The following is a 25,697-nucleotide window of genomic DNA, read 5'->3' on the forward strand; positions in this document are numbered from 1 at the left end:
TGCCTCTTATCCCTCTGCCCAACCTTCAGTCTCCAGAGACCCCTAGCTATTGCTCACCCTTTCAGCTCTTAATATTGGCTTGGAAAAGACTGAACAGGAGGATTTGTAAGGGTCTCTCTCTGCTCCAGAAAAACAGGGTGGTGTCTCTTGCCCCACTTCTGAGTACAAAGGCATGTCTGCTCTCCTGGCTGTTCCAGAGAAAAGCGCTGACTGCATACACACACAGCTAGTAATGTCATCTTCTGTCAGCCCCTAAGTCTGCCAGAAGACACTAGGCTGGACTCTTTTTGCAGTACATGGGGCCCTGGGCTGAGCACACATTGAGCCCACAGCATTCATAGGGCATCCAGCATGTTAAGGGTGTCTCCGTCTCACTACGCACTTAGCACTTAGCCATGCTGCTTCTAGGTGTCAGGCAGCTTGGTCAGAGCTGCTGGGTGTCTACACACTTCAGATACATTTCTAGCTGAAAAAACAGACACAAACAGTAAAATCTGTTCTTTGTGCACCAGGAGGTTTTCCTTTCCATTTCCCATGCTTGAAGAGTTTCAGCCAAGTGTTCACACCTCCAGCCATCCCAGATTCCTAGGTGCTGGGCAGAAATTTGCAAAAAATAAAAAAAAATTTGAGGAGGGTTAGATCTGCACACAGGCACCAGATCCCATGAGGGTAGACTGAGGGATCTGCATTGGAGATGGTAGCCTTGGGTGCTGGCTGCAACTGGGAAGGACATGGTTGGCCAGACTCTCCACAGCTCAGGTGCAGGGACCTGCATGGGGCTACAGCTTCCACCTCCCTCCCTGTAGCTGAAGAGCCCTCCAAAAACCTGTACACTGGGGCTGGACACAGTCTAGTCCTTCAGCTCAGAGCAGAGGGGAGCAATGTAGGCTGAGAGATCACCAGGGAACAAACGGGCCCCAGAACTTAGATCTGTGCTCCCATCATGCAGAATTTGGTCTCCACTCCAACCCACACAGCACTCAGGCTCTTACCTTCATGGTTGTAGAGGTGGTTGAACCAGAACTCCAAGGACCGGATACTGCAGGAAGGAAAAACAAGCAGGGAAGAAGCAGTGAAAATCCCCTCACCCCCTTCATCCTAGCTGTTCTACAACAAGTGTGGCTGGAAAAGGGCATTTACATAGCACAGCCCTGTGAACCTCAAGACCYAGCGAAAAAACAGTGGCTTATTCTGATTAGCATGCTTTGACCACAGCCAACTAGCCTGTCAAGGGGCCATCCTTCCCCGTTTGCTTTAAAATGAGGCAATGTGCAACTGTGGTCCCTAACAGCCACATTTCCAGCAAGTTTCCTCACAATTTAGCGCCCTTGTCCTCGGCAGAGCTTAGCTTTGCTGAGCAGGGCTCATATGGAAGAGGCAAATCATCTACAAACATGAGACCATTGCTTCAGGTTTGGCCCCCAAAATGCTGACATTCTGTGCCTGCTGGGCCACCCTTGGCACGGTGAGCATGGCATAACTGGCTTTGTGGGGTCTCCCAACATTTGGAAATCTTGGGGACTCCATTGCCAGTGTCAGCTCCTGCTGACGACYGGAGTGGAGCAGGGAAATAGCATCCTAACAGCACTCATCTCATCACAGGGAAAGAGACAGAACATCACTGTCATCTTGCTGTTTAACACTGAGTGCGCCCACTCCTTATCCAGACTGTAAGGGTCAGCCTTTAGTCCTGGACCAGGGAAATTTCTCTTTCAGAGCCTCACATATTGGGATTCACTGCAACCCTAGGAAGGAGCAATACAGGCATTTCCAGGAGTAATTTAAATTACATAAATTATCTCCATTCCTACATGAACCCAGACAGACAGATTCCTCCCACCTAATGTTTGGGGGCTAAAACAAGTTGACAGTGTTTTTCAGTGGTCTGCGGCCAGCCCCTCTCAGTCCTGGCCTGGTGGGGGGTAGGTTTCAATCCCTCTGGAGTTCCCTCAGGCTCAKGGCTTCCTTGTTCCTCCACACACAGCTGGGGAGCTGCTTCCCAAGTTTCTTAAATATTTCTACTGGCAATTGCACTTGTGTGGGATGTGAGGTGCAACGCTTGCTGCCAGCCCTGGAGAATGACATGCAGTCAGACCAGGAAGTCTGCTTACTTGAGAAGGCCAAAGATGAACGCATTGAACCTCATGGTGTGGTTGGTCAGCTCCGTGTATTGGCTGATCTTGCTGTAGAGGCTGTGCAGCAACTTGGTGGAGGGGCCTACGGAGACAAGCAAAATGGTGGGAATAGTTCTGGTCAGCAAAGTCAAAACGGCACCACAGGAAGGAGCACTCAGGGAAAGGCAGAAAGGGCCTTGGTGCCCCTGCTTGCTTGTGCATTTCCCCACTGCTGATGAGAAGGATGAATTCACTCCATTCCAACAGCTGGACTCCACAAGGGAGATGCATCATAGTCTGTCCCAGATTGTCACTCCAAAACTTTGGGAGAGTTTCAGTGGATGAAAGTTCCCCAGGGACATGTCCCTCTCACTTCAGAGACAGCCACAACCCTTGGCTCAGAATCAGCAAGTACACAGAATTGTGCTGTGGGTGGTTATAATTTGGGGTGTCTGCAATCACAATGAAAACACCAGAGCTAGAGATTTGCTGCAGACAGGCTAGGAGGCTTCCCAAGCCTGGACGTAAGCTCTTCATGAAGCAGAGATCAGTGTGGGCCTGCCATGTGTAACCTCTGGATGTTAGCCACTGCCACAATCTAAGGTGCAAAGTGTTAATAGCAGAGGATGTAGGTGATGTGGCTATGCTCAAGCTTAGTGAGCTGTGTGCACAAATTTGTTTACAGACCAAGCTAGAGTACAGCTCTGCCTTATATAGCAGCTGTGCAGGGCTAAAGATGAAGTCTAGAAGCACCCTGGAAAGGTATAGAGGAGGAAAAGGACTTTCTTTGGGGGGGGGGGGGTCCCTCTCTTTTTTGACCACTTTGCATCCTCACCCCTACAGTCAACTTTCCCCAGCACCTCCCCAGCCACAGTACAGCAGTGTTGAGGAGGGATGGGCATCATAGCACAGTCTCCATACCCAGCTGGGTGGATGCCTCCACCACGCTCCAGGGGATGTTCCTCCTCTGGCCAATGATCATATCCAGGACATAAGCCTTGAGCCCATCACTCAGGATGTCCCGGACAGCAGGGCACAGATATTTCAAGATGAGATGCCCCACGTTGGGGCTCACGGAGCTGTTCCCAAGCTTGGCCTAAGGGAGAAGATGCAACAGGGAGAGGGTTGGTAACTGTCCTGCGGAGTACTGACATATGCAAACAGTCTAGCCCCATTTGCCTACCACAGACACCCAGTAGGCCAATATCTAGGCCAAGATGAAACCGAGCAGCTCCTTGCACAGGCTGGCTCTTCCCCTTCACCCCTGCTGCCTCACACACAGCATTTCTGGCCTGTTCCCTGCAGTGTCTACTCCAGTTTGAGATGAGGCAACAGTTTGGCAAGAGGATATCCTAGTTAGAAAGGATGTCTGAAGTTCTCCCTTTAGCATATATAGCAGGGAGATATAGCAAGGCTGTCCTGCAGGAGGAAGAAAAGAGTAGGGGCTTTTTGTGCTGCTGTAGAAGATTTTCTTGCTGCTATTTTAGAAGCAGGAAGCAGCAACTGACCTAGGAACTTCCAGCACTGAGGGGTTAAGGAACACTTAACTCAGTGACATGCCAAGCTATAATTCCTAGGGATTACCATAAACAAATCCTAGGGATTACCATAAATAAACAGGGTGGAGGTAAAACGGCTGGACAGGGCCTAGGTTGAGGTGAGGAAGCATTTAAGAGCCCAGCATCAGCAGAGCAAGGACACATTCTGCTGCATGCAGTCCTTGAGTTGCCAAGGGGTCAATTCAAAAGGGTCAGCCCCGGGCCTTGCACATCATTCTGGTGGCCCTGGGCAGCTGGGCTCAGAGCACAGCTTTTACCAGCTGAGCTGGAATTACACTGGCCGGCTGGCACGGGTCCACAAAAGCCCTGAACTGAGACTGAACTTCTGGGTCAGGAATAATCCTGCCAGATCCATTGAGTGTGGGAGCATCAGGGACAGGTGCTGCCTTTTGACAGGTGAATGCTCAGCCCTTGGCACACTGAGGCATAATGAAACCCCATATAAAAACCATGTTGAGGCTGTAAGTACAGCACTGTCTGCCAAGTAAAGTAATGTGAAAATGTTGCAATTATTCCCCAAACCAACACTGCAAGCATAGAAAATGTACAGTGAAGCTTGCAAGACACTGTGGAAATACAGTCAGGAAATCCAAACAGCTCCAGTTTTGCTACACAGCAATCTCCGCATCAATGACAATTGTAATTAGGGGCAGATTACCCTGGGCTCTGAGATAAGACTGAATGGGTTTGGAGTCTGTCATAGTCAAGTTTCTCCGTGGGGATGGCACTCCAGGACAGCTGTCATGTCCAAACAGCGTAACATTGCTGCCTCAGAGTCCCTGTGACTGAAGCAGAATATTCAACTTTGAGAGGAGGCACCACAGCCATGTTGACTGTCACAGGACTGAAAAACAATGGCTGGTGCAGGCAGAAGTGAGCTTGTTCTGCCTGTGTTATTCCAGAAATGGGAGACAAAGGGAGCACAAGCCAGAGACAGCCAGCCCAAAAGGCAGCCTAGATGCACTCTGAAGCTAGTGATTTTGTGGCAAGGGCCACAGRGGACACCCACCTGCTCCAGATGTCCCATGACTAGCACAGACTGTCACTCCATTTATCCCCAGCCCCACAACAAAACAAATGCTGATACAGGGGTAGAGCAAAGACTATGGCAGAGTCAGCTACTGTGGCACCSGGCTACAGAAAGCATTACACTTTCTCAAGGGTTCTGTCACAGAACCAACACAGGTCTTCCCAGGAAGGGTGTCAGAGAAGGACACCAATGGGCAAAGACAGATGCACTTTTYATCATCGTGGAGACCTGTGGTATGTCAAGGGACTGGGGACACTGCACTGTGCTCTGGTAGGAGTGCCTGAACAGGACCACAGGAAGGGCTGAGGAGGGAGACATAACTCTCCACTATATGAGACAAAAGAGCAGCTGTACTGCCGCAGACCAGAGGTCCAGCTGGCTTGGTATTCTCTCATTAAGGGCCACATATAAGTCCATAAGAAAGAGTCAAACTAGAGCAACACATATAATACTTCTCTTTAATACTGTTCCAGCCTACAACTACTTTCAGTTCAGGGACTGCCTAARCTGGACATGGTTCCTATGTGTTTAGTAGACCCAATGAATTTCCCTTCCCTGTATTGGTCCAGTGTTCCCTTAAATCCATGTAAACTTTTAGCACCTCCAGCATCATGCAGCAAGAATCACCACAGATTTACTATTTGCTGCATGAAGTACCATCGCCTTTGTTTGTTCTGTTCTTACTGCTACTAGCTTCATTTGATGCCCCATAGTTTTTGTGCTGGAAGAGAATGGAAAGTCAATCCCTATACACCCCTCTATGTCACTCATGATATTGAGAAGCCACAGAGACAGCAACATTTACCTTCACCCCTGGATCCCTGCTGGTTCCAAAGTGAGCCACAATCAGGTCAACGGCAGTGTTGATTGCCTTCACCAGGCCTAGAGGACAAAGACATGGTCAAAGAGCTGCCTGAGAGGCCTCTAGGACAGACCCAAGCCAAACACTTCATGAAGAAATGAAGCAAGGGCATTTCCAAGATCATCTTATGTCTCCTCTCTGTGAAAAACATGCAGAGCCTCTCCTAACTCAAATATCAGTTCGATAGTAGAGACAAGCTTTAGAAGTGGCTGAAGCATAAGACACCCTGTCAAGACTCCCAAAGGACATGGGACATCATCTCCCTGCACCATCCCTTGTGGGAGCAGAGATGGGTCCAAGGCACAGAGTCCTTCAATGCTCTGATCCTGCATGGAGACAAAGCAGGAGCCATACATTTGGCAAGCTATGTAATAACTTTCAGTGACAAGCCAGCAGTGGGTCATCTGACAACTGCATCAACATGATGCAAGAACAGAAGTGGAAGAGGGGGGAAGGCTGCCATCTGGTAATCACCAACACAGAGTTGGTAAAGGCATGGGAACATTTCTGCACATCCCTTCTCTCTGATGTGATACAGAGGTAGCTGTCAACAACCTCGTACCCAAGCCTGCCTCTAGCATGTGCCCCATCACAGCCATACCCTGTTCTGGTTTCTCTCTCCCACCCATTTATATAAACACTTCACCACATAGCTTAGAACCCWACAGAGCTTTCAACTAATTTACAAAATCTCAAGCATCTGTAACATCACATGAATCCACAGATTAACCCCTGTATTGTGAAACAGGGTGGCAGCATGCCCTGCTTTAGGGTCATACTCCTGTGCCTGCCTACTCTCTTCACCTTTTCTTGTGGACTTAAGACCCCTTCTCACCATACTTCCTGGGRCAAGCACCTCAAATGTATTCCATGGCAGGTGGCACAATGCAGAGAACATGTGAACCTGCCACGGAAACAGCTGTCAGTACAAGGGGACATCTAGTATGACACCAACAGCAGAGAAGGGCTGGGAAAGAAACCATTATGTCTATTCAGAGATGAGATAAGACAGAGGTGAGCACTGCTCTGCCACACCACACTCCTCCACTCCCATGCAAGAGGTATGGACTCACCCTTCTTCTGCAGCAAGTCGATGGAGATGGATTCTGTGTTGCCATCTGGGGAGAGGCAGAACTCAGCAGGGGGTTTCTCCGCTAGTGAGAAGTAGTCAGGGAAGAAGTCAGTGTAGGTAAGCTGGAGTTGCCTCATAGACTGTCCTGCAGGGCCAAGATAGGGGGGAGAAGGATCAGCCCCAAGCCCTTATACCAAAGCCCCTCCTATACTGTTGCTTTTCCCAGTGGCAACCTGCACCTGCACCTGCAGGAGCCTTCACACTAGCTTGCCCCAGCCTGAGACAGAGCTGCAAGGCTACAGGCTTGTAACTCCCCCAGCAATGTTTTTTAACATGAGTTTCTACAGTTCAACCCCACATGCCACCCAACATCTAGGTCCAGTTTGGCAGGGGACCATGGGCACTGGAACATGCTGTGGGAGGTTCATTCTCAATGACTGGTGCTGAAGAAACCTCTCTGCGTCAGACTCTCAGGACAGTTGTACAGATAGCCCCAACAGGGATGGAATTGGATCAAAAGCATAGCACACAGAGAATGCCTACTTGTCACACACAGACAGCCACAGGCAGTAAGCAATGAGCCTTCTGCCTATCCTTTGGGACTGTCTCTCTCCATCTCCAAGGGTAGACTTCTGCAGAAGCTCTTTCATATGCTAGATTTCTATCTGGTTGATTCCCAGTGAAGGAGGGGTGGAAAAACTGCTGGGGTTGGTAGTGTGAGGTGTAGAACTTTGGGGAATTTACTTCATGACGTGAGGCTGGCCTCAAGAACACTCTCCCTCACACAGACAGATCCCACAGCTCTTCCTGGAGGACTCACAAAGGTTCAGTCAAAAGCAGTTTGCCCCTCACAGCCCCTCCTGCACAGTTTTTGGAGGACGGGGAAGACCTTAATGGCAGAGCATTAAAGAGAAGACAGAACCCCACAATATTGCCAGCCACCCCATGAGAGCTATAGCCCAGCACTCAGCATGCTGCCAGGGTTGGGGCAGATGGGCTGACACCCTGGTACACTTGGACATTAGATCCTCAAGGACTGAGAAATGGCTACAAGCTGGACACAGGCCAGGACCACTTGCTGAGGTATGAGCTGGCTCTTGGGCCATTCACTTTTCCCATGACCTTCAGTCTGGTCCAGAGCCAGACCTGACTACTTTCAGCTTGTGCAGAAGGGAGGCCCTACACAGCCTGTACCCATCAGTGAGCCAATCTTCACCTCCTTCTGGTACCCCTCAGCCCCACTGTGATCAGATGCAGCATCCCTCCTGCTTTGAGCAGCCAGAGCAACAACGAGGCCTGGCATGGCTGGGATGTTGAACCTGAGCACCCAGGTGGTCCCCAGATAGCCCCAGCAAAGAGGTGGTGCGCACCGTTCAGCCTGCAGTGGAACTGGTTGGTGTTGAGAGTGCCAGGGAACTCAAAGATGGGGTTCCCCCGATTCAGCCGGGGCTCCTGCTGCCTCTTGTCTAGGCTGCCTGCTAAGCCAGGCAGCCCTGAAACGCGGTCCAGGCCCAGGGGGTTCCTCCGCCTGTACTCCCGCCACTTCAGTGCTTGAGGGGATAGGTGGTTTGCTAGAACACCACAGGCAGTGTGCACCATACGGGAAGACATGAGCAGTTGGAGGGGAAATGGGGAGAGAGGATGAGGAGAAAGGACAGAGAAAGAGAGACAGCAAGTTAGTTACAGTCCAGCAGCATTTCAGGACATTAGCATGTATACATGACAGACAGGTGGAGGCCACAGCTTGGCACAGCAATGCAGGAGCCTAAGAGGCCTCATGGTTGTGGGCACAGAGGGAGCAAGTTTTGGGGTGCAAGCACCTGGCACAGGGAGCTGTGGGATCGGCAGCCCCATGCTGCCTTCTCCAGAGAGACAGCGTAGGGATCAGGATTGGAGGGTCATGCTCTTGGCATATGACTTCCTTTTGCAGGCAGACTGATGACAGGGCTGTAGGGCACTGCAGCACCCAGAGGCAACTTCACCCTGGGCTGTCGCTATATGGGAGGGTGGTACTACAGAGAAGAGCCACAGCCAGGGTGTTGGAGCTCTCCCAGACTGGCATGGCCTGGTGGATGGGTACCTACCGTTGAGGGGCCGTATGCCCATGTTGTTCAGGGAACTAGAGCTGCTGGTCTCGCTGCCACTCCTCCAGTGGGGCTCTGCATGGCCTCCCACTCTGCTCATGGGCATACCACCCACTGAGAGGGGCAGGAGGGACCCACTGTGGAGTCGGTACTCAGAGAGTGGTGGGCTTGGCTCCAGCGGTGCCTCCTTCTTGGGAACTGGCTTGGGGTTCTCCTTTTGCCTCAGGACATCAGCTTTGGTGGCTTGGGTGGATTGCCTGGCACTGACAGCTGGGGAAGACCTCGTGGGAAGCAGGCTGGCGGAGATGGGACAGGACCTGCTCCTGGGAGGCTGGGTCTCTCCAGCTCTCTCTGCAGTGGGCGAGGAAGAGGAGGAGTCCACACTCTGGAAGAAAGGCACGTTGCATCGCACAGGAGAATAACTCCCCAAGGGGGATGGTCGAGTTGTCTCAGGGGCAGGCTTCTTAATGCAGCCATCATTGAGAGAGGCAGCTCCATCTGCTGAGCGCTGGGTCAGGAGTGTGCTGTGAGCTTGGCTCCCTGCCACCACTGACTGCTCTGCTGAGGTGGCTGAGGCTGAGGACTGGGAATTGGAGGAGGTCTGCTGGCTGGCAGAGCGGTTGCTGGCCAAACTGTAGAGTTGAGAAAGGCTAGAGGCAAAATGGCTGTGCAGGGCTCGTGCCTTGGGTGGCTTGCTGAAATGGTGTTGGAAAACAAAGGGCTGGATGGGCAGAGTTGTGGGACGCTGGTCCTTGCTGTAGCGTACCACAGGTTTGCTGTCTGTGCCACCACCTTCAGGGAGAGAAAGGGGGACCGAGTATGAGGGTGGGCAGAGGAACAATCATCATGAGCCTGGCAGATCACAAGCAAAATGGAATGTGCTCTCAGCTGTGGGAGGAAGAGGATGAACCAGTGAAATAAGCAGACTGGTTCAAGTTGGAACCAGCCACATACATCATGAGCTGGCAAGGTAAAGGCAAATGGCCCCAAACATGGAGTGTCCAGCTGCCTGGAAGAGTAGGGGGCTGCACTGGGGCTTCTCTCCTTACAGAGTCACCAGCTTCACACACTCCACTCCCCCCTCTCATCTCTATCCCATCCCCCAGGACAGCACGGACAATAAAATCTCAGTGCAGCTCTGTGTCCAGAAGCCACAGCCCCATGCACCTGTCCTCAGCCTGCCTCCTTACAGGCCCAGCACACCATGGTACAGCACTTAGCACAGTGGGATTTAATATCCCAAAGGACTATCCCCTCCCACATTTGCTGAGGACTCACCCAACCTAGCATAAGCATCCCAAGTAACAGCACCCACATCACACTCAGTGCTGTTGGAAAGGCCCATAGCTCCCCTGCCAGATCTTTCCATTCTGCCTCACTCCTCTTTCCTTTATAACAGTTCCCACTCTGAGCACACAGCTTCCTTCCTCCTCCTGCCTATACCAGAACCCAAGCTGGATGTTCCAAACATCAGTGGTGGCAAGAAGGGAATTCCCTAGGGGCAAGTCAGACCCACAGCAGAAATAGAAGAGTTTCCAACCCTGGAAAAGCCAGGCTTGCTCTAGCAAATGACAGACACAGATGTCCAAGAGGCTGTGCTGAGCTATCTCCTGTCTGCATATGTCTGCAGCTCCTGGTAGGGCCACTACATCCACAGGGACACAGCTGAAGCGTGACACACTGTGTACAACACACACACACACACAAAGCACTGGATACACACATAGGCCTGGCTGGGATCCTTGATTGACAGCCACACAGCATCCCAGTATGGCACAGCAGGCTCTGGCCTGCCTCCTCTGTCCCTCTTCCAGAACTGCCTTTGGGCAGGGACCTGCCCCAAAAAACCCCAGGCCTACAGCAAACCCTGGGACACAGAGGAGCTGAGGACCTTCAGGACCTATTCCAAGCAGAGCTCTAGTGTTACCTGCTGCCTGTGGGGTGTGCCAGGTCTCTTTCCCTATAGCTAGCACTCAGCAGGGCTTTCTTTCCCTCTAGTCCCTTCTCAGACCCTCCAGGCTTCATGCTGCTCTCAGCTGGAGCAAGGCAGCTCTGTGTCTATCTCTGGCTGCAGGCAGGGGTTTTTGGCACAGCGCTAATGTGCAGTTCACATCCTATTACAGGTCACAGGAAGGGAATGCACAAGGGCCATGGCTGTGGGAACTGCTGGGATACATTGCCCCAGGAGCTGCTGTCTGCCCCCTTCTCCCACTCCCTGAGCAGCTCTTGTTCCCTCCAAGCAATTCCTCTGCAAAGCAAGAGGGCTGCTGCCATTGCTGTCTTCTCCCAGCAGAGACCTGCTTTCCAAGCTGTCCTGCAGCAAGCACAGGTTCAAGGCTCAGTAAACAAACAACTCAAAACACAAAGAACTCTTGCTCCAAAAGCTAAAACCTCTCCCACGCTTGCAGGGCAAAACACTGCCCTAGCAGTGAAAGAATTGTTCCTCCCATCTCTTGCTAGAAATCTTCATGGCATTAAATGGAAACAGTCAGGGCTCTGGCACATTAGCAGCCATCTAACACAGCAGTCCGGTCAGCACCTCATTTTAGACAGGCTCCTACCTGTGAAGCAGGTACAAGAACTGCCTGGGGCAGGGATAGAGATCTCCTGCTATGCTAGAGGAACAGTTGTACTTCTGCCACATATAGGGCTGTCACACAGCTCCCTCACCAGGGCATGTAATGGCAATATCAGTGTGGAAAACGATTCATGTAAAGGGCTTTCCCACAAAGAGAACTGGAACAATTACCCTGGTGATGGCCATGCACCTCTATAGGAATCCTTGCTGCAATCCCATGCACTGCAGAGGATACAGCCAGGATGTTCCAGGCTAATGGGATGGCCCAGCAAAGACACCAGTGATCCTCTAATATCTACAGGGCTCATACTGTAAATCGTGGCAGACACTGTGTGAGCTTCCTGGGCCCTGCATTGAGAAGAAGCTGCTAGCTACGCCTTCTCCTCCCCTTCATGTGGCTCCAAAGAAGAAGGGCTAAAAAATATCTAACTGTTCCCTTCCCTGCCTCTGTTGGGAACCCGGCTCTGCTGAGCATCCTCAAATCCCTGTTGTGGGAGCTAAAGGCAGTCCCTTACGGGACTGGAGGAGTACAACTCCATGGAACAGAGTCAGAATAAGACAATTCTCCAAGAAGTTGCACAGATCCCAAGTGCTAATGCCACGTCCTCCCTTATATGATATCRGAGGACTGTACAGGACCTCAAAAGGCTCTAGAAATACAAGGGCAAGACATTTGCACTGATCTGGGTCCGTAATAAGCACAGCAGGGCTTTACCCCAGAGGGTGGTAGGCCAGAGAACAAACTGCAGAGGCAACGGTCTCCCATTGCCATGCAGGTTCCTCTGTTGCTCCCCTCATGTCCCAAAGGGCAACCTCTTTTTACATCTCTGTTCTGCCTATTTTGGCTCCTTACCGTCTGCTCGGACTCTAACATCTCTTTGTCCACGGCCACTGGCAGAGCTACCTGAGCAGCTGGCATCGGCCTCCATGAGCAGGGAGAGAGAGGCTTGCTCACCTGCCCCATGCCCACCAGGGATGGTCTCACTGGAGCCCAAGTCTTTGGTGGAACACAAAGCCTGGCCATCTCCAAAGGTGTGATCCAAGCAGAAGCCCTCGCAGCTCCGGTTCAGGCCATGGACGAAGGGCATGGGTGGAAGACTCTGGCTGCGGCGAGCTCTTTCTTCAAGGAAGGTTGGGCAATCCCGCTGTGTCTCGGGAATAGGGGAGAACTCCAAGGAGGAATCACCACTGGATCGGAGAGGTGGGGAAGAGCCGTTCTTTTTCCTGCCTTTAGCCAGCTCAGCAAAAGATGTGACTCGCTTTGGGGGAGAAGACTGGATGGGTATTGCTGGACTTTCACTCAATTTAACGGGACAGCTCACCATGCGCTCCAGAGAGCCCAGCCGGCTGCTAGGACTCCTGTCCAGATTCTGATCATAGCTCCTGGAGCGCTGCCGGCCTGTGTTGAGGTTAGGTGGTGACACATTTACATAGACCTGACCCTCAATCATATTCTGTGTGGTTTCTCCCTTTGTCTCCGCTTCACTGCATTCTGCATTGCTTTCTTCTTGTCTCAAGTCTGGCCTTCTAAACAGGTAGTATTCATTGGGCTGGGCTGGGCTACCTTTGGTGTGGTCTTCTGAGCAGCTAGTTATGGAAGACCCTGCTGGGCTAGGGGATGACTGGGAAGACAAGTCACACGTGACTAACTTATAATAATTCTGAGTGGCCACAACGAGCCGTGCTTGGCTCTGGAAGCAGGCAGTGAGATCTGAACTCTCTGAAGTGCAAGGCTCACAGTGGAGGTGGTAAGAGTTGCAGTTAGCATCAAGGACAGGTGAGGAGGAGTGGTGACATCCACACACCTTCCCTGAACTCTCTGGATGATGCGACTCACAAGACATCTTGGATTCTGTAGGTGATGAATGCAAATCCAGGTAAAAAGCCCCTGTGTCTGAGTGGCTGCAGAAGGAAGAGTCACAGGACAGGTTGGCTGAATTCAAGTTAGACCGAGACTGGCCATTCATTTTGTTGTAGAGAGCACTGAAGTTTACCAGCACTCCATCAGAGCTGTTGCAGGAAGAGTCACTGATGTAGCCCATCTGCTGATCAATCACTTCTGACTGACTTGATGAGCTGTAGCACCGACAGTGCTGGAGCTCTGAGCTGGAACAGCTGCATGTCCGGCTGTGCAGAGCATCCTGATTCCTCAGTGCTTCACCTGTGTTCTGGTTCCATTCCTGGTCACCACCATCAAACGAGAAGCTGGAAGAGCTCCCACGATGGCAGCTGCATTCATCCAGCTCCATGCGTTCTGAGGCCTGGCGGCACCGGTTGACATTGTTCCTCTTCTGGACATCATCACTGCTCATTTTGTCCTCTTGCCCATCCACCACACCAGACCGACTGGCCATGTTCCAGGACTTCACAACGTGGTTGGAGTCGTGGAGATGGAAAGGGGGCAAGGACAGCTCATGCAAGTGAAAGGGAGGTTTGCCAGACACAAGGGAGTTGTGAAGGTGGAAAGATTTTTGACCCAAGTCATCCCCAAAGATGCTGAGGTCTTCACCCTCATTCAGCAGAAAAGGGTTGTGCCGCTTACTGACGCTAGGGACAATCAAGTCCCTCGCTTTGCCTTCTTTGTTGTCTGACGCCTCTGCTGAGGTTTCCGAGGTTTGGAGAAAGCTGCTGTACACCAAGGAGTCAGTCTGTGAAAGGTCTCTGTCTGGAAGGACAGAGGTCCGTGTGATGCCTAGCTCTGGCTGGCAGAAGGGGTTGGTCCTTTTGTTCACAGAGCAGCACTGTCTGTCAGGGACCTGGCAATGCACCAGGGGAATGTGATGGACAATCAGTGTCTCGCCAGTCAGCTTGGGTGGACTATCCATGGTGAGGAATGCTCTCCAGGACATCAGTTAAGCTGGCACGACCCATGGACAGGTTGGGGTGTGCATGAGAGGCTGGGAGGACACTTCTCATGAGGGAATTCAGATGCCTAGAGAGAGACAAAAAAAAACAGAGGAAGTCACCTCTCTGGAAAGGCAGTAACAGTTCAGGGCATCCTTGGTTTGACTGAAGACTGCATGCCCTGAACAGACTGGGTTCTCCTCAGCACAATTACTAAGGTCCTCAGCATTCCTTCTTCAGGGAAAGCATTACAATGCAAGGCAAAGATGTCCCCCTCCAGACTCCTGGGACAACACTTGTGCTTCCAACTGACCCCTCTCAAACCTATCTGAAGCCAGTAAACTGATTTCACTCAAGTGACCAAAGTGCTGCACAGGTCCTGCTCAGAACACTGCTCTGCAATGGTGGTGGCACTGTAAACTCACAGGAAAGCAAGCAGACAGCACATAAATGCCCTCTGATGAGGGCAGTCTATCTTCTTGCACTGGATTCAGTATCCTTCCCTGCCTCTTGGTATCTTGAACTTTCCTTTAAGAACAAAACTCTTAACTGCACTGGCAGATCTCACAGCATTAGAGATAGAGAAGTCCAGGCCAGCCCTGGAACAGGAAACCAGGAACACCCATTCTTCTCTGAAGTCAAGGAGCCCCCATGAGGCCCTAAACTCTGTTAATGGTGCCAAGGGAACAAATCAAAGTGGGTGATTACTTAGGCACACAAATGCCTCTCATGTTATGGGGAGTGGATGACTTCAGTGAGCCCTTGGGGAGCTACTGCTGAAGGTTAAATAGATCCCATACAGCACCTTGCACTCTACTAACTTTTTGCTGATGACAATCCTAGGGTGGCTGGCTCACGGTTTCCTGCCATTTTGCCACATTATCTGTAGCACTTATCTACTGCACTTCACAGCAGTACCACCATAACAAGCCACAATTCCAGGAGCCATACAGGCAGGGTACTAAGAGCCCAACTCCATCAGGGGTCAGTAAATAGCAGGTTGTCATAAGGCTAGAGAAAGATGTTTACCAGTGTTTGACATTAGAGAGCAGGGAACATGTTCACTCTTCCTTCCCCAGCTGCCCCAGAGGGTCAAACAGCAAGTGCTGCCAGGAAAACTTGGAGAGTGTTTTCCCTCTTGCATTCCCTTCCATACTTCAGAGAAGCTAAGGCAGAAAGGAGAGGGAGAAACCACAAAAAGACAATGTTGAACCAGGATGGTCTTGAGGGATTCAAGAATGAACTAGAGCTCTCAAGGATCAAGCTCTCCTCCTCCAAACTCTGACCCAAACACTGTTGGTTAGCAATCCACATCCCACGTCTCATCTAAGCATTCTCAGTGCTCAGTACTCTGATGCTCCATGCTGTGATCCTGCTCTGGACGCTAGGACCCCTGTGTCTGCTGCCATCACTGACCTCCAGACCTCAGGAAGTAACATCCACAATATCTAGGCCTTCATCTACCTTACCTCAGCATTTGTGACTATGAGATGATAATGAATTTGGAGCAGAGCTACAAGGGCACATGGGAGCCCAGAAGGGAAATTGAGAAAAGTAGGATAAGGGAAGTCAGAAGAGTGTAAACAACGAGACAGCTCTAGAGAAGGAAGATCAGGAGCTTCAGTTCTTCCAGATTCACAGCATAAGAACAGCAATTAAAAGATGCTAAAATAAAACTGATCAAAAGTACTTTCCTCCCACGCATAACAGTGCATCTCAGAGACATAGGATGTCTTGGCAGGAAAAAAATAGAAAGATGGAAATGGACCTGGTGTTTACAGTAAACACTCATTGATATAAGAGTTAATGCTAGCACCAGTGTTAGCAAGCAGACAAGCCTGTGGATTAGGCTAGACTCTACCAGAGATCAGCATGAGATCCACTTAGGGGGCCCACACCCTCGTACCTCCTTCTGTTGTGATGTTTCACCCAGGATAAGGCTCTGAGGTAGAGAAGATACTTGGATCACATCCAGCTAGACCATTGTATGATCCTAAGCTCCCACCAACAAGATTCCTTAATGCCCATATAACCCTTCACTCCCCCTTCAGTGAATCCTCTGTCTGACAAGCCTCTGGCTGCTTTCCTGAATCCTCTGCTGCAATGGCTGAAAGGGATGAGTCAGTTCTCAGCCCTGATTCCCAGGAGATCTTTTACATCAGGGATTCCCAAGCTCACATTGTTCAAGAATCACCATCACTAACAGCAACTCCTGGCTCTGTGCCTAGCGCACACATATACTGAAGGTGGTGTTCAGCAGCTGGGGCAATGTTCATGCCCCATTCTGAAGCAGCTTGCATACCACTGCTGAAACAGCCCCGATTTACCCTATTCCCCCCCCCCCCCAGCACCAAGGGAAAAAGGATGCATCAGGGCCCCCTAGTGCCTGTCTGTTCATTCAGGCCTCCCCTGCCTTTGCTGGTACCTTTGGGGCTGGTTGTAAGGTTTAGACCACATCTCTCTGTAAGTGGTTGCCGGGAACAGATTTCCAGCACCAGCACCAATTTGCTGGCAAGCCTTGCTGAGTAACACAGGCCTCACTTTTGTGCAGATGTTGCTGTGGGAGGACAAGGTTTGCACAGGCACACTTTGACATTTGACAGCAAAATGTCAGAGAGCTGATACACAGCCATTTCCCAGCTGTCTCTCTGGAGCTCTGACTGCATCACGCAACTCTGCCCAGCTATTTGGTTTCAATAGAAGCAAAGGCTCCCTGGTGGACTGTGATTCACTGTCACAGATGCTGCAGCAGACAGATGCCTATTCTGCTTGCACTCCCAGCCTGCTCCCAGCACAAGGCTCTGAGGGCCAATATTGTAGGAAGCATGCAGCCAGCTCCTGCCGGAAGTCATTCTAACAGCTTCCCTAGGGATATGCATGGTTTCTTTTGTGCCCTAGATACCTGTCTCTCCCTTGGAACACCTCTCCTGGCTTTCTCCTGTCTCAGGGATTGCAGGGAAGTCAGGCAGTAGCATTACTACCACAGGGACCATTCAGTTCCCAACACCAGACCAACCTCCCTTCCATACATCTCTGGCCATATACCCTCCCTTGGTTCTCCCTCACCAGTTCTGGAAGACTGTAGAAAGATTCTCCCTCTTATATTCAAGGTTTGGATGACTGGGATTGACACTGGGCCTTAAAATGTATCAGGCAGAACGGTGTCAGATTCTGCAGGCTTTGATCAGCTCTCTGTAAAGCCCTCACACCCCTTTGCAAGGAACGATTCTCAGAAATGGGAATAGGCAGTCTGTACCGGACACTTTTTGCCAAATTACTTCACTCTTCTCATTTATCACTTGTAATACCACAAGTCAACAGTGTGCTGAATCCTCCTCAATCCTACACACACAACAGCAAACATAGAATCCAGCAATGATCCCTGCTCAGAAAAGTGTGTCATGGCAGTACAAGGCAGGAGATAACAGATAGGTGCAGGCACACAGGGAGCACCATGACTCTAAACACATCAGTTTGACAGCCATTTTGATTGCAAATGTCAAAATTCTTTACCTCCTGCTTCTGTAGCTTTGCAAAGAAGCTGCAGAAGACCGAGCTGGCTCCAAACCAGCCTGCATGGCTCTGCTTCAATTAGGAGAGGGCTGGTGCAAATACCAGGCATGCCTGCGAGTGCTGATGCGTTAGGTGTGGCAGTCACATACCTCCAGACATACCCTGCTATCTATTACTGCCCTAATGACACTTTTGGAGCTCCATCACTGATTGTTTAATACCCTGCTCTGCTCAACACTGTCAGCTGCACAGATGAGGTGACAAAGTTCAAGAGACAGTGAAGCAAGTTTCTCATAAGATATAATGCAACAGAAGGGGAAGGCATGCAGAGATTTAAGAGATAAATATGATTTAAATACAAAAGGATACTATATATGGCATAGAGGATGCAGAGGCAGGAGTAAGATCATCAGAACTGCCAGTTGGAGGAGATACTGCTTTTTTGGAGGCTGGCTTTTCTGAACAGATTACTGTTTCTACAAATCCCAGCCACTTCATCCATGAGATTGAATGAACAACGTAAATCTTTTACTGTGATGGTTCTTGCTGCCTCTTTCTGTATGGCTGTGGTTTCATTGTCATCATCTTCCTCAGATGAACCAAGACCAATCAAGTCATTTAAGGGTTAAAGATGGAAAAACAGGGCTAATGGCTGGGAATTCAATCTCATTGATGAACTGGCAAAAATCATTTTGTATTGGAGATGCACACTCTTTTGAAGGTTGTTCCACAGGAATGCCCAATTCCTATGGGGCATTTGCATCAACATGCCCAAAGAAGCCATACAGCTCTACAGAACAAGAATCAGCAGAAACGCTGCAAAAAACATGTATCTTCTCTTTGCTCCATGGGGAGAAATATATCCAGTTTACTCATTGTAAGTTTACTTCAGGGCCAGAAGGTTGGGAGAAGAATCCAGACTGAAAGTTAAATCTTGAGACATTCCACAGGACACCCAGGGGGGGGTGTCCCAGGGGGGATCTTGGGGCTCAGACAGCTGCTCACTGACTCAGGCACCAGTTTCTAGGATTCCAGTAATGCAGTTAGTCCCTGCCACAGCTTTGCTACTCCAAAGGCTGCCAGAAGGTACTGAATGGTTTAAAAAAAATCAACAGGACAAATCCAGCAAGCTGGAGGGTATTCAGAGAACAGCCTGAGCAAACAGCAAGGGGCATGGAATGAGTGGCTTGGGGACAGGACTGAACTACCTGAGTAGGAAAAAGAGGGTGGACGTGAGGATTTGGGAAGCCTCTAAGTTGTTGCAAGGTAAAATTAGACAGTGGTATTTGCTTGGATATTCATTCATTTCTAGTTAGCTAACACATCACTGCCAAATTCACACCTTGATTAAATCATTTAATAAATCATCCAGCACATATAATGAAAGAAAAGGTTTAAAAGGAAATACTAGTTGTCTGATTCTTCCTAAGCTTCCAGCTCTCCTTCCCTGTCTCAAGGAACACAGAGCATAGTGAGGTTGGTCTGCTCGTTCCTGGAGTGAATATTCCAGCATCTAATGTTTAAAGGGGAGCTGTTGCAAGATAGAAAGACTAAATATTTTCTAAATTTCTGCCTCAGCTCAGGCCTGTTCCTCTTGTGCTCCTGAGTAAGTCATGATTCCTAAAAAGATCACTTCCCTTTTCTTTCTACAGCTAGGTGCTGCCTGGGCCAGAGGATTTTCCAGAGGTTTCCAGGACAGCTTGACTAAGAAGCCTAGCCAAAATGTATCATTACATCCCAGAATTATATAGGATTACAATGTGTTCAAAATGGAAACTGCAGCATGTGACACCATGTGACAATCAATCACAGCCTTTGTGCACATGGCAGTAGGTAGCTGTTCAAGTCAGGGGTGAGGGGCTTGCTAACAGTAATGATATGGTGAGCAAGTAAAGAAAAGGTAGACTGTATATTCCTGACGATGATACAACTAGCATGAGGCAGGTACCTCCCAATTAGAAGTAAAGAAGCCCCAGCTGCTTCGGTGTKCTGACTTGGAGGAGACATTAGAGACACTCGCTCAAGCAGCAAATCTACACCAGCTATCATGCTGGCTGGACAGTGACCTGACAAGTTTCTCCCATTTCTGTGCTCTCTTGCTCCATGACTCATCATTTGGCATGTGGGACTCGGCAATAGCCAGTTATAGGCTGTGACTCACAGGCATCAGCCGAGGTGAGCTGGGTTTGAGTCTGCTCCTTCTTCTCTCCATCAATCCTCCCATCTTATATGCTCCTAATTACCATATGCAAATCCAGAGGAGAAAAAGACTTTGATGTTTCTAGCTGCTAATATCACAGATTACTGCTGAACTAAACTGCAAACACAGTAAATCCTTTCTTATCACAGACACTCGAGTAGCAGCGGCAGCAGCTGCAGGAAGAACTATATTTCTATAGCATGTTTCTGTCTGAACACTCCAAAAGCATGTTAAAGATTTTACAGGAGCAGGAATCACAATTCTTTTCTGAAACATGGATCTGTCTGGGTGCTGGAGCCTGGCTGCTATATGATTCCCAAAGAGCACTTAAGGACCCATGCAGATAAGAAAAATCCAATAAAATAATGAAACTGCTGGGCAGAACCTAGCTAAGATGCCAAGTTTTACTCCTCTTTACCACAGGACTTCTTATAATCACAACATGGTGCCTAGATGCCAGCTAGGGGACAGAGCCCTGCCCCCTAACTCCCCTGCCCCATTTTCAATGACATCTCGTAATCCAGCCTTTCCACCCAGGCCAGGCTCATCTGCACTGAATGTGCATGGTATCTGCCAGAGACTGTACAATTTTGGCCAGGGCTTAGCCACAAAGCAAGGCTGTGGCTATCAGCTGGCTGCCTCATGAATATACTCCTTTTTCAGATATGGCTGAGGAACCAGAGGCTTCAGTCAAGTAGTGGAAACAATACAGCAGGCAGTTCTGGGTGAACCAGAGTCAAGGACAGTAGAAGTACAGCCTGAAGATCTTCCCACCACTTCTACATGTGGGAGCTGGGTGTTCAAGAATCTCTATCACAACCACCACAGCCAGGCATGCAATAAACCACCTCGCTGACAGTCAGGCCTGAAACTCAGTGTGGCTTCATAGATCAAAGCTGAACTGTGCCTGGAGACATACAAAATGCCAAGGCTGCTCCTGAAGTCTCTGTTATATAGCTACATGCAACTGTGATTGAGCAGGTTGTTCAGGTGCACTCTGCAGGGGCAAAGGCTCCCAGGATCATAAAAAGCAGAGGAGAGGGTACAGCTTCTTCATGTAAGTGAGAGTACTTTCAACAGCACCGGAGATTTCAGGGGTTGCTGGGGATCTGAAGCATCCCCAAAATTGCCACATTTTGGAAAGGTCTCTCAATGAAAGGTCACAAATCACTCTTGCTGGGTCCTCAAGACCTTCCCCCCAAACATTTACTGGAATCCAGCTTCAGACAACTTGGCCTTGCCCAGACACTGCCAAAAGAGAGGTCCTGCTCATCCAAGGCTTAAGGGAGGATAATTTCAGAACCAAGTTTCACCTGCACAAAGAAAAACAAATGAGGAGAGCTCCATCTCAGATAGTTCTAGATCCCCTGTCACCTTGTTGACTTGGGGAAGAGGGTGAGCTAAACCCTAAAAGGAACAAACAAGGTCTATCTTCACAGTAAACAAGATCATACTGCAGTACAGGTCAGCACACCCATAGAAACTTCAGCCACTCCTTAGCTGCCTATATTTACTGTTGCTTACTCTATATCCAGATTAAAACTGGCATGGCATTTCTGTCCAGACCACACCTTGCAGGAATCACAGCTGCAAAACGATCTTGAAGCCTCATTGCAAGGGAAAAGTGCCAAAGATCACTGAAAGCCCAAGAAATAAGGAACTCGGGGTTAAGATAACTGAGATAAAGAGACTGTAAAATCATGCCTAATGTCCTTTCAGACCAAAGCTTCACATATACAAGAATCACTCATTATCAGTTGAAAACAGCCATTTCTGGGATGGCAGATTATAGATATATGACCTCATGTAGCAACATAGCAAGAGTAGGACAAGCAGTAAAAGGTGGGTACTACTTTCAGCCAAGAATAAAGGAAAACCTCAGGAGGACCAAGCTTTTGAAATAATTAAGGTACCATCCCCACCCCGCAACCCACCGTAACTAACTACACAGAACATTGAGATGAATGAATACAGCAAGAGACTTCAAAAAACCCTAGTATGATCATTTTCAGACTTGTACAAAGCAGCAGCATGATGGCTTCACTACCAGGACTAGGTGGCCACGTCCCAGTGAATGGGAGAAGCAATGCAGATGGGGCATAACCTAGCAGTGATGAAGACCAGCTCTGAGAAACAACCAGAATGCCTGCATCCACAGAGCTTTATTATTTTTAAATGATGCAATCCTACTTGAAATTTAATATATACTGTGCGTAACCAGATCAGAAGCCCCAAAACCAAACACAAATGGAAAATATCCCAGCAGCAGACTGGTTTTATTAGATGTTCCTCTTCACAATGCTCATCTAAATGGCTTTTCAAACAGCAGCTACATCCTCCTGCCAAGACTGCAGAAAACTTTAACCCTTCCGAGCTCTAGAAAGCTCTGCCAAGACCAGAAGCAATAACTGCATACACAGGAAGAAATTTTCTATTTCTGCAAAGCAAAAATTTGCAACAAACTCAATGGTCTGGAAGCAGGCAGAAGCCTGACTCAAGAACGATAATATGTTATAAATCAAGAGGGCTGAGTAACAATCCAATAAAAGCAGCATCTACTGAGACTAATGCATCAAATCTATCCCATCCTGTGAAGGATGTCAGGACCACATATATTTTTGCTGCTGACACCCAACTGCTCTTGGTTCATTGGTTGGATTGAGGAATTCCCAGCAGTTAGCTGGAAGAAAAGACCCTTTACATACAGGTTTGAAGAGGGAAATTGTTTGCCTGACTATTGTTAAGACCAGGCATTTCTTGACCCTTTTTTGGGCCAAGTGCTTGAACAATCAGGCCTTGTATAATTGATCATGTCCAAATGCTGTCTGAATCTCATTTCAATAGAGTTCAGGGTGGGAAAAGAAAGGGAGAATGATTCCCAAGACATGGGACAAGAAGCTTCAGATTTGGGAACAAATCCTGGGACCAGTCTTAGGGTGAGACTGCCTAAGATTAGAAATGGCTCTTTGTACTACATGGCAACTCTTGATGTGACCTCTCCGGCCAAAACAAGTCTAACAAGAAAGGTTTTTTCAGGAAAGAAAATCTAGGGCAACTGTTGCCACTAGCTCAGAAATAGAAGGAGGAGAAGGAAGCAATGGGCAGATGAACATATTTAGCCTTCATGGATCAACAGCTACAGTGAAGTTTTGATATCAGCAGAGGAACATAGAAGTCTGGACTGGATCATATAGTCAGCGAAGCCCAGTCCTTCATCTTTGCCAGCAGAGAGCTCAGATGCTCTGCATGAGATGTAATAGGCCTAGGTGGGCAAATGAGTGACTGGCTGCTCCATTCTCCCCTCCCACAAGCAGCTTCCTTCCCAAGAGAACAGTTTACATCTAGAAGCAGGTTTTATAACCCTTCCATACTAAGCTAGGTGCCTAAATGATTATAATGTTATATATTCTTGACATCCCTTACAGTGTCCATTTTTTGTCTGAATTCTCACTGCTTTTGGGCCTTGTAACTTCCTGAGCCAGTGAGTTCACAGCTAATTACGTGCCAAAGGGACAGTTTTCTGTCAGTCCTTCTGAACATGACAGCTTTTAATGTCAATGTTTGTCCTTGTGTTAGGGCAGGAAGAATATTATCTTCTGTACCACATTCGCCTCCCTTCTGCCTAGCCTCAAGCTTTTCATTCTGTTCACATACAAGAGCTTTCCCTGGTCCTTGGTCCTGCCACCCATCTCTCTCTGACTGGCTTCTTAATGTGTGCGTGCATGTATGCGTGTGTGTGTGTGTGTGTACGCACACATGGACATGCATGGCAGGTGGGGAGGAGGGGAGGCAGAACTCAGAGCGCCTGGATAAATCTGCAACATTAATTTACATAACAGAATATTTTCCATGTATCAGAACTAATAAAAGGCAAGCCAGAACCTTAATAAAATGCTTGTAAAGCAGACCAGACACTACTAATGATTACATACTACTAATGATTACACATACTTTTCTTCTGAGAGGAGAAGCTTATCCCTCACAGGGGCTGGCAACCCAACCAAACCCTTCCTATAAAAGCTTTAGTAGGGACAGTGATCAGCTGCACTGAATGAGACTTTCATTTTTGGATACACTCTAGAAGATGGCTCATGTGCTAATTAGGCTTGGAATGACTGCACTCAACTGAGTATTAAGGGTCTAACTAACTAAATCTGATAACCCTGGATTAACCAAGGTCTTCTGCTGTGGAAAGTCTTGCTGGGCTGCAGAGTAGGCACAGACCTACTCTACAGGAAGTAGGAGGAGGGCAAACTGGGATGATCCTTGGCTCTGTACTGGAGGAGCAGTTAAGAGTCCCTGGGTACACACTGAGACTACCAGAGCGATGACTGTTCTGCTTCTAATCTCTTCAAAGATGTTAGGGAGGGTTTAGGAAGACACCTCAAGAATGTAGGCTCCCAGTCCATCCCAATGAGGACACACCCATATTGGGACACATTGTCACTTGAAGCTGTTGTGTCCTTTTTGTACCAGATGTCTGAGAGAAAAGAACAAGTATCTACAACAGAGGTGTAGGAAGACTTTGTCTTTCCCAAGCCCTTACACTGAGACTGGCTTCAACTCAACCATGAGATTTCAAAACTCTACAATTTTTGTTCTGAATATGTACAATATATACATCAGATAGTCTTGTTATCCACACAAGCCCCAAACCATTTGGGAATATTGCTGGACTTTGAAGTTTAACAGCAATATCCATGGACCAATTAATCACAGTACGTGAAAATCATTCCCATTACCAGTTTCAAATAATCCTCCTTAATTTCCTAGAAAATTTCCATGTTATAAACTGAGCAGCACATAAATCACTGTCCTYTTTCTCTTGAGCATTCATTATTTCACATCATGATTCCTAAGTTTCCTCTCTAACACAAATAATTCCATTTTCTTCAGTCTTTCCTCTTATGAGAGTTTTCCAGGATCTCATAAAGTTTCCTGGGCTGTTTCTCAATTTTCTCCAACTCTGCAGTCATCCTTCTGAGCTGGGGTAACTAACTGCACACACTTTCCCAAAGAAAAGTGGGAGGTCCTCTGTTTTATGTATTGACATTAGAAGACTCAGTACCATAATTTTCCATTCCATTTCATAKGTAGCCTAACCCTCAAATGCAGGCATTCACCAAAAAAGGTCCTCACAGAAATGGCAAGAGTGACAACCAGGTGCTCTTCTGAGCTTAATGGCAGCTGATTTGGAAGCTAGCAAGGTGTCCTTTTGCGAATATCCTCTGTAACTCTGTTACTCGTGTTGTTTTCTTACAGTAAGATCAAGCTCCTAAACCTCAAGGCCTTTGCAAGAAGATTAGCTTAGAAGGAACCAGGCGATTTTTCTTACATATCTATTCTCTGGGGAGAGGAGTTTCTTTTCACTGTTTGTGTAGTGTAGTTTATGGGGGTTTTGCCCTGTCAAGTTGCACAGATTCTTGAGGTAGGAAAGGGAAAGTCTTCCCTGCCCTCACGCAAAATCTCTTTGTGGATCCCCCAAGAGATAAGGAGGTCCTCAATGACTAAGGTCTGGGCTGAAAGACAGTTTGCCTGGTGAACTTACTTCATTAAATCAGTGAGGTCTGGTGACCTGGCTCCACAAAAGAAAGAAGCTTCCCCTTTCATTTTGATGAGCAGGCCAAGCGGTTTCTGTGGTTTTTTTATTTTTCCCCCTCAACCTCAACTTGTGCCCAGGGGAAAGCAGACAACGTGGCAGGAGACCAAAATTTTGGCTGTGGAACACCTTTGGTAAAGAGGGAAATCATTCCTCAGCATCTCCAGGACCAATACAGATGCATTGCTTCTGTTATGAGTGTTTATCCATCCTGTAATATCCCATCATATCAGCAGCACAAA

At 48.7% G+C, this 25,697-nt stretch overlaps 1 protein-coding gene across 10 annotated transcripts in view; it reads right to left on the minus strand.

The window, feature by feature from the left end:
* RUSC2 (RUN and SH3 domain containing 2) overlaps positions 1-25,697 on the minus strand; it is a 62,535-nt gene that overhangs the window by 4,473 nt on the left and 32,365 nt on the right. For 6 of the 10 annotated variants that reach the window (XM_026069187.1, XM_026069185.1, XM_026069186.1 and 3 more), the window contains 8 exons: positions 12,153-14,231; positions 8,722-9,513; positions 8,008-8,208; positions 6,639-6,782; positions 5,509-5,585; positions 3,036-3,210; positions 2,112-2,217; positions 993-1,039 (listed from right to left, as the gene is read on the minus strand). In XM_026069187.1, coding sequence (XP_025924972.1) covers positions 993-1,039; positions 2,112-2,217; positions 3,036-3,210; positions 5,509-5,585; positions 6,639-6,782; positions 8,008-8,208; positions 8,722-9,513; positions 12,153-14,148 — 3,538 coding nt within the window. In that variant the 5' untranslated portion in view covers positions 14,149-14,231. Of the gene's footprint in view, positions 1-992; positions 1,040-2,111; positions 2,218-3,035; positions 3,211-5,508; positions 5,586-6,638; positions 6,783-8,007; positions 8,209-8,721; positions 9,514-12,152; positions 14,232-15,172; positions 15,329-25,697 lie in introns of those variants that run through there. The other 4 variants (XM_026069188.1, XM_026069189.1, XM_026069193.1 and 1 more) reach the window with 4 other exon arrangements.

The sequence above is a fragment of the Apteryx rowi genome, unplaced genomic scaffold (assembly GCF_003343035.1).
Source record: "Apteryx rowi isolate R43461 unplaced genomic scaffold, aptRow1 scaffold_289, whole genome shotgun sequence".
Classification (NCBI taxonomy): Eukaryota; Metazoa; Chordata; class Aves; order Apterygiformes; family Apterygidae; genus Apteryx; species Apteryx rowi.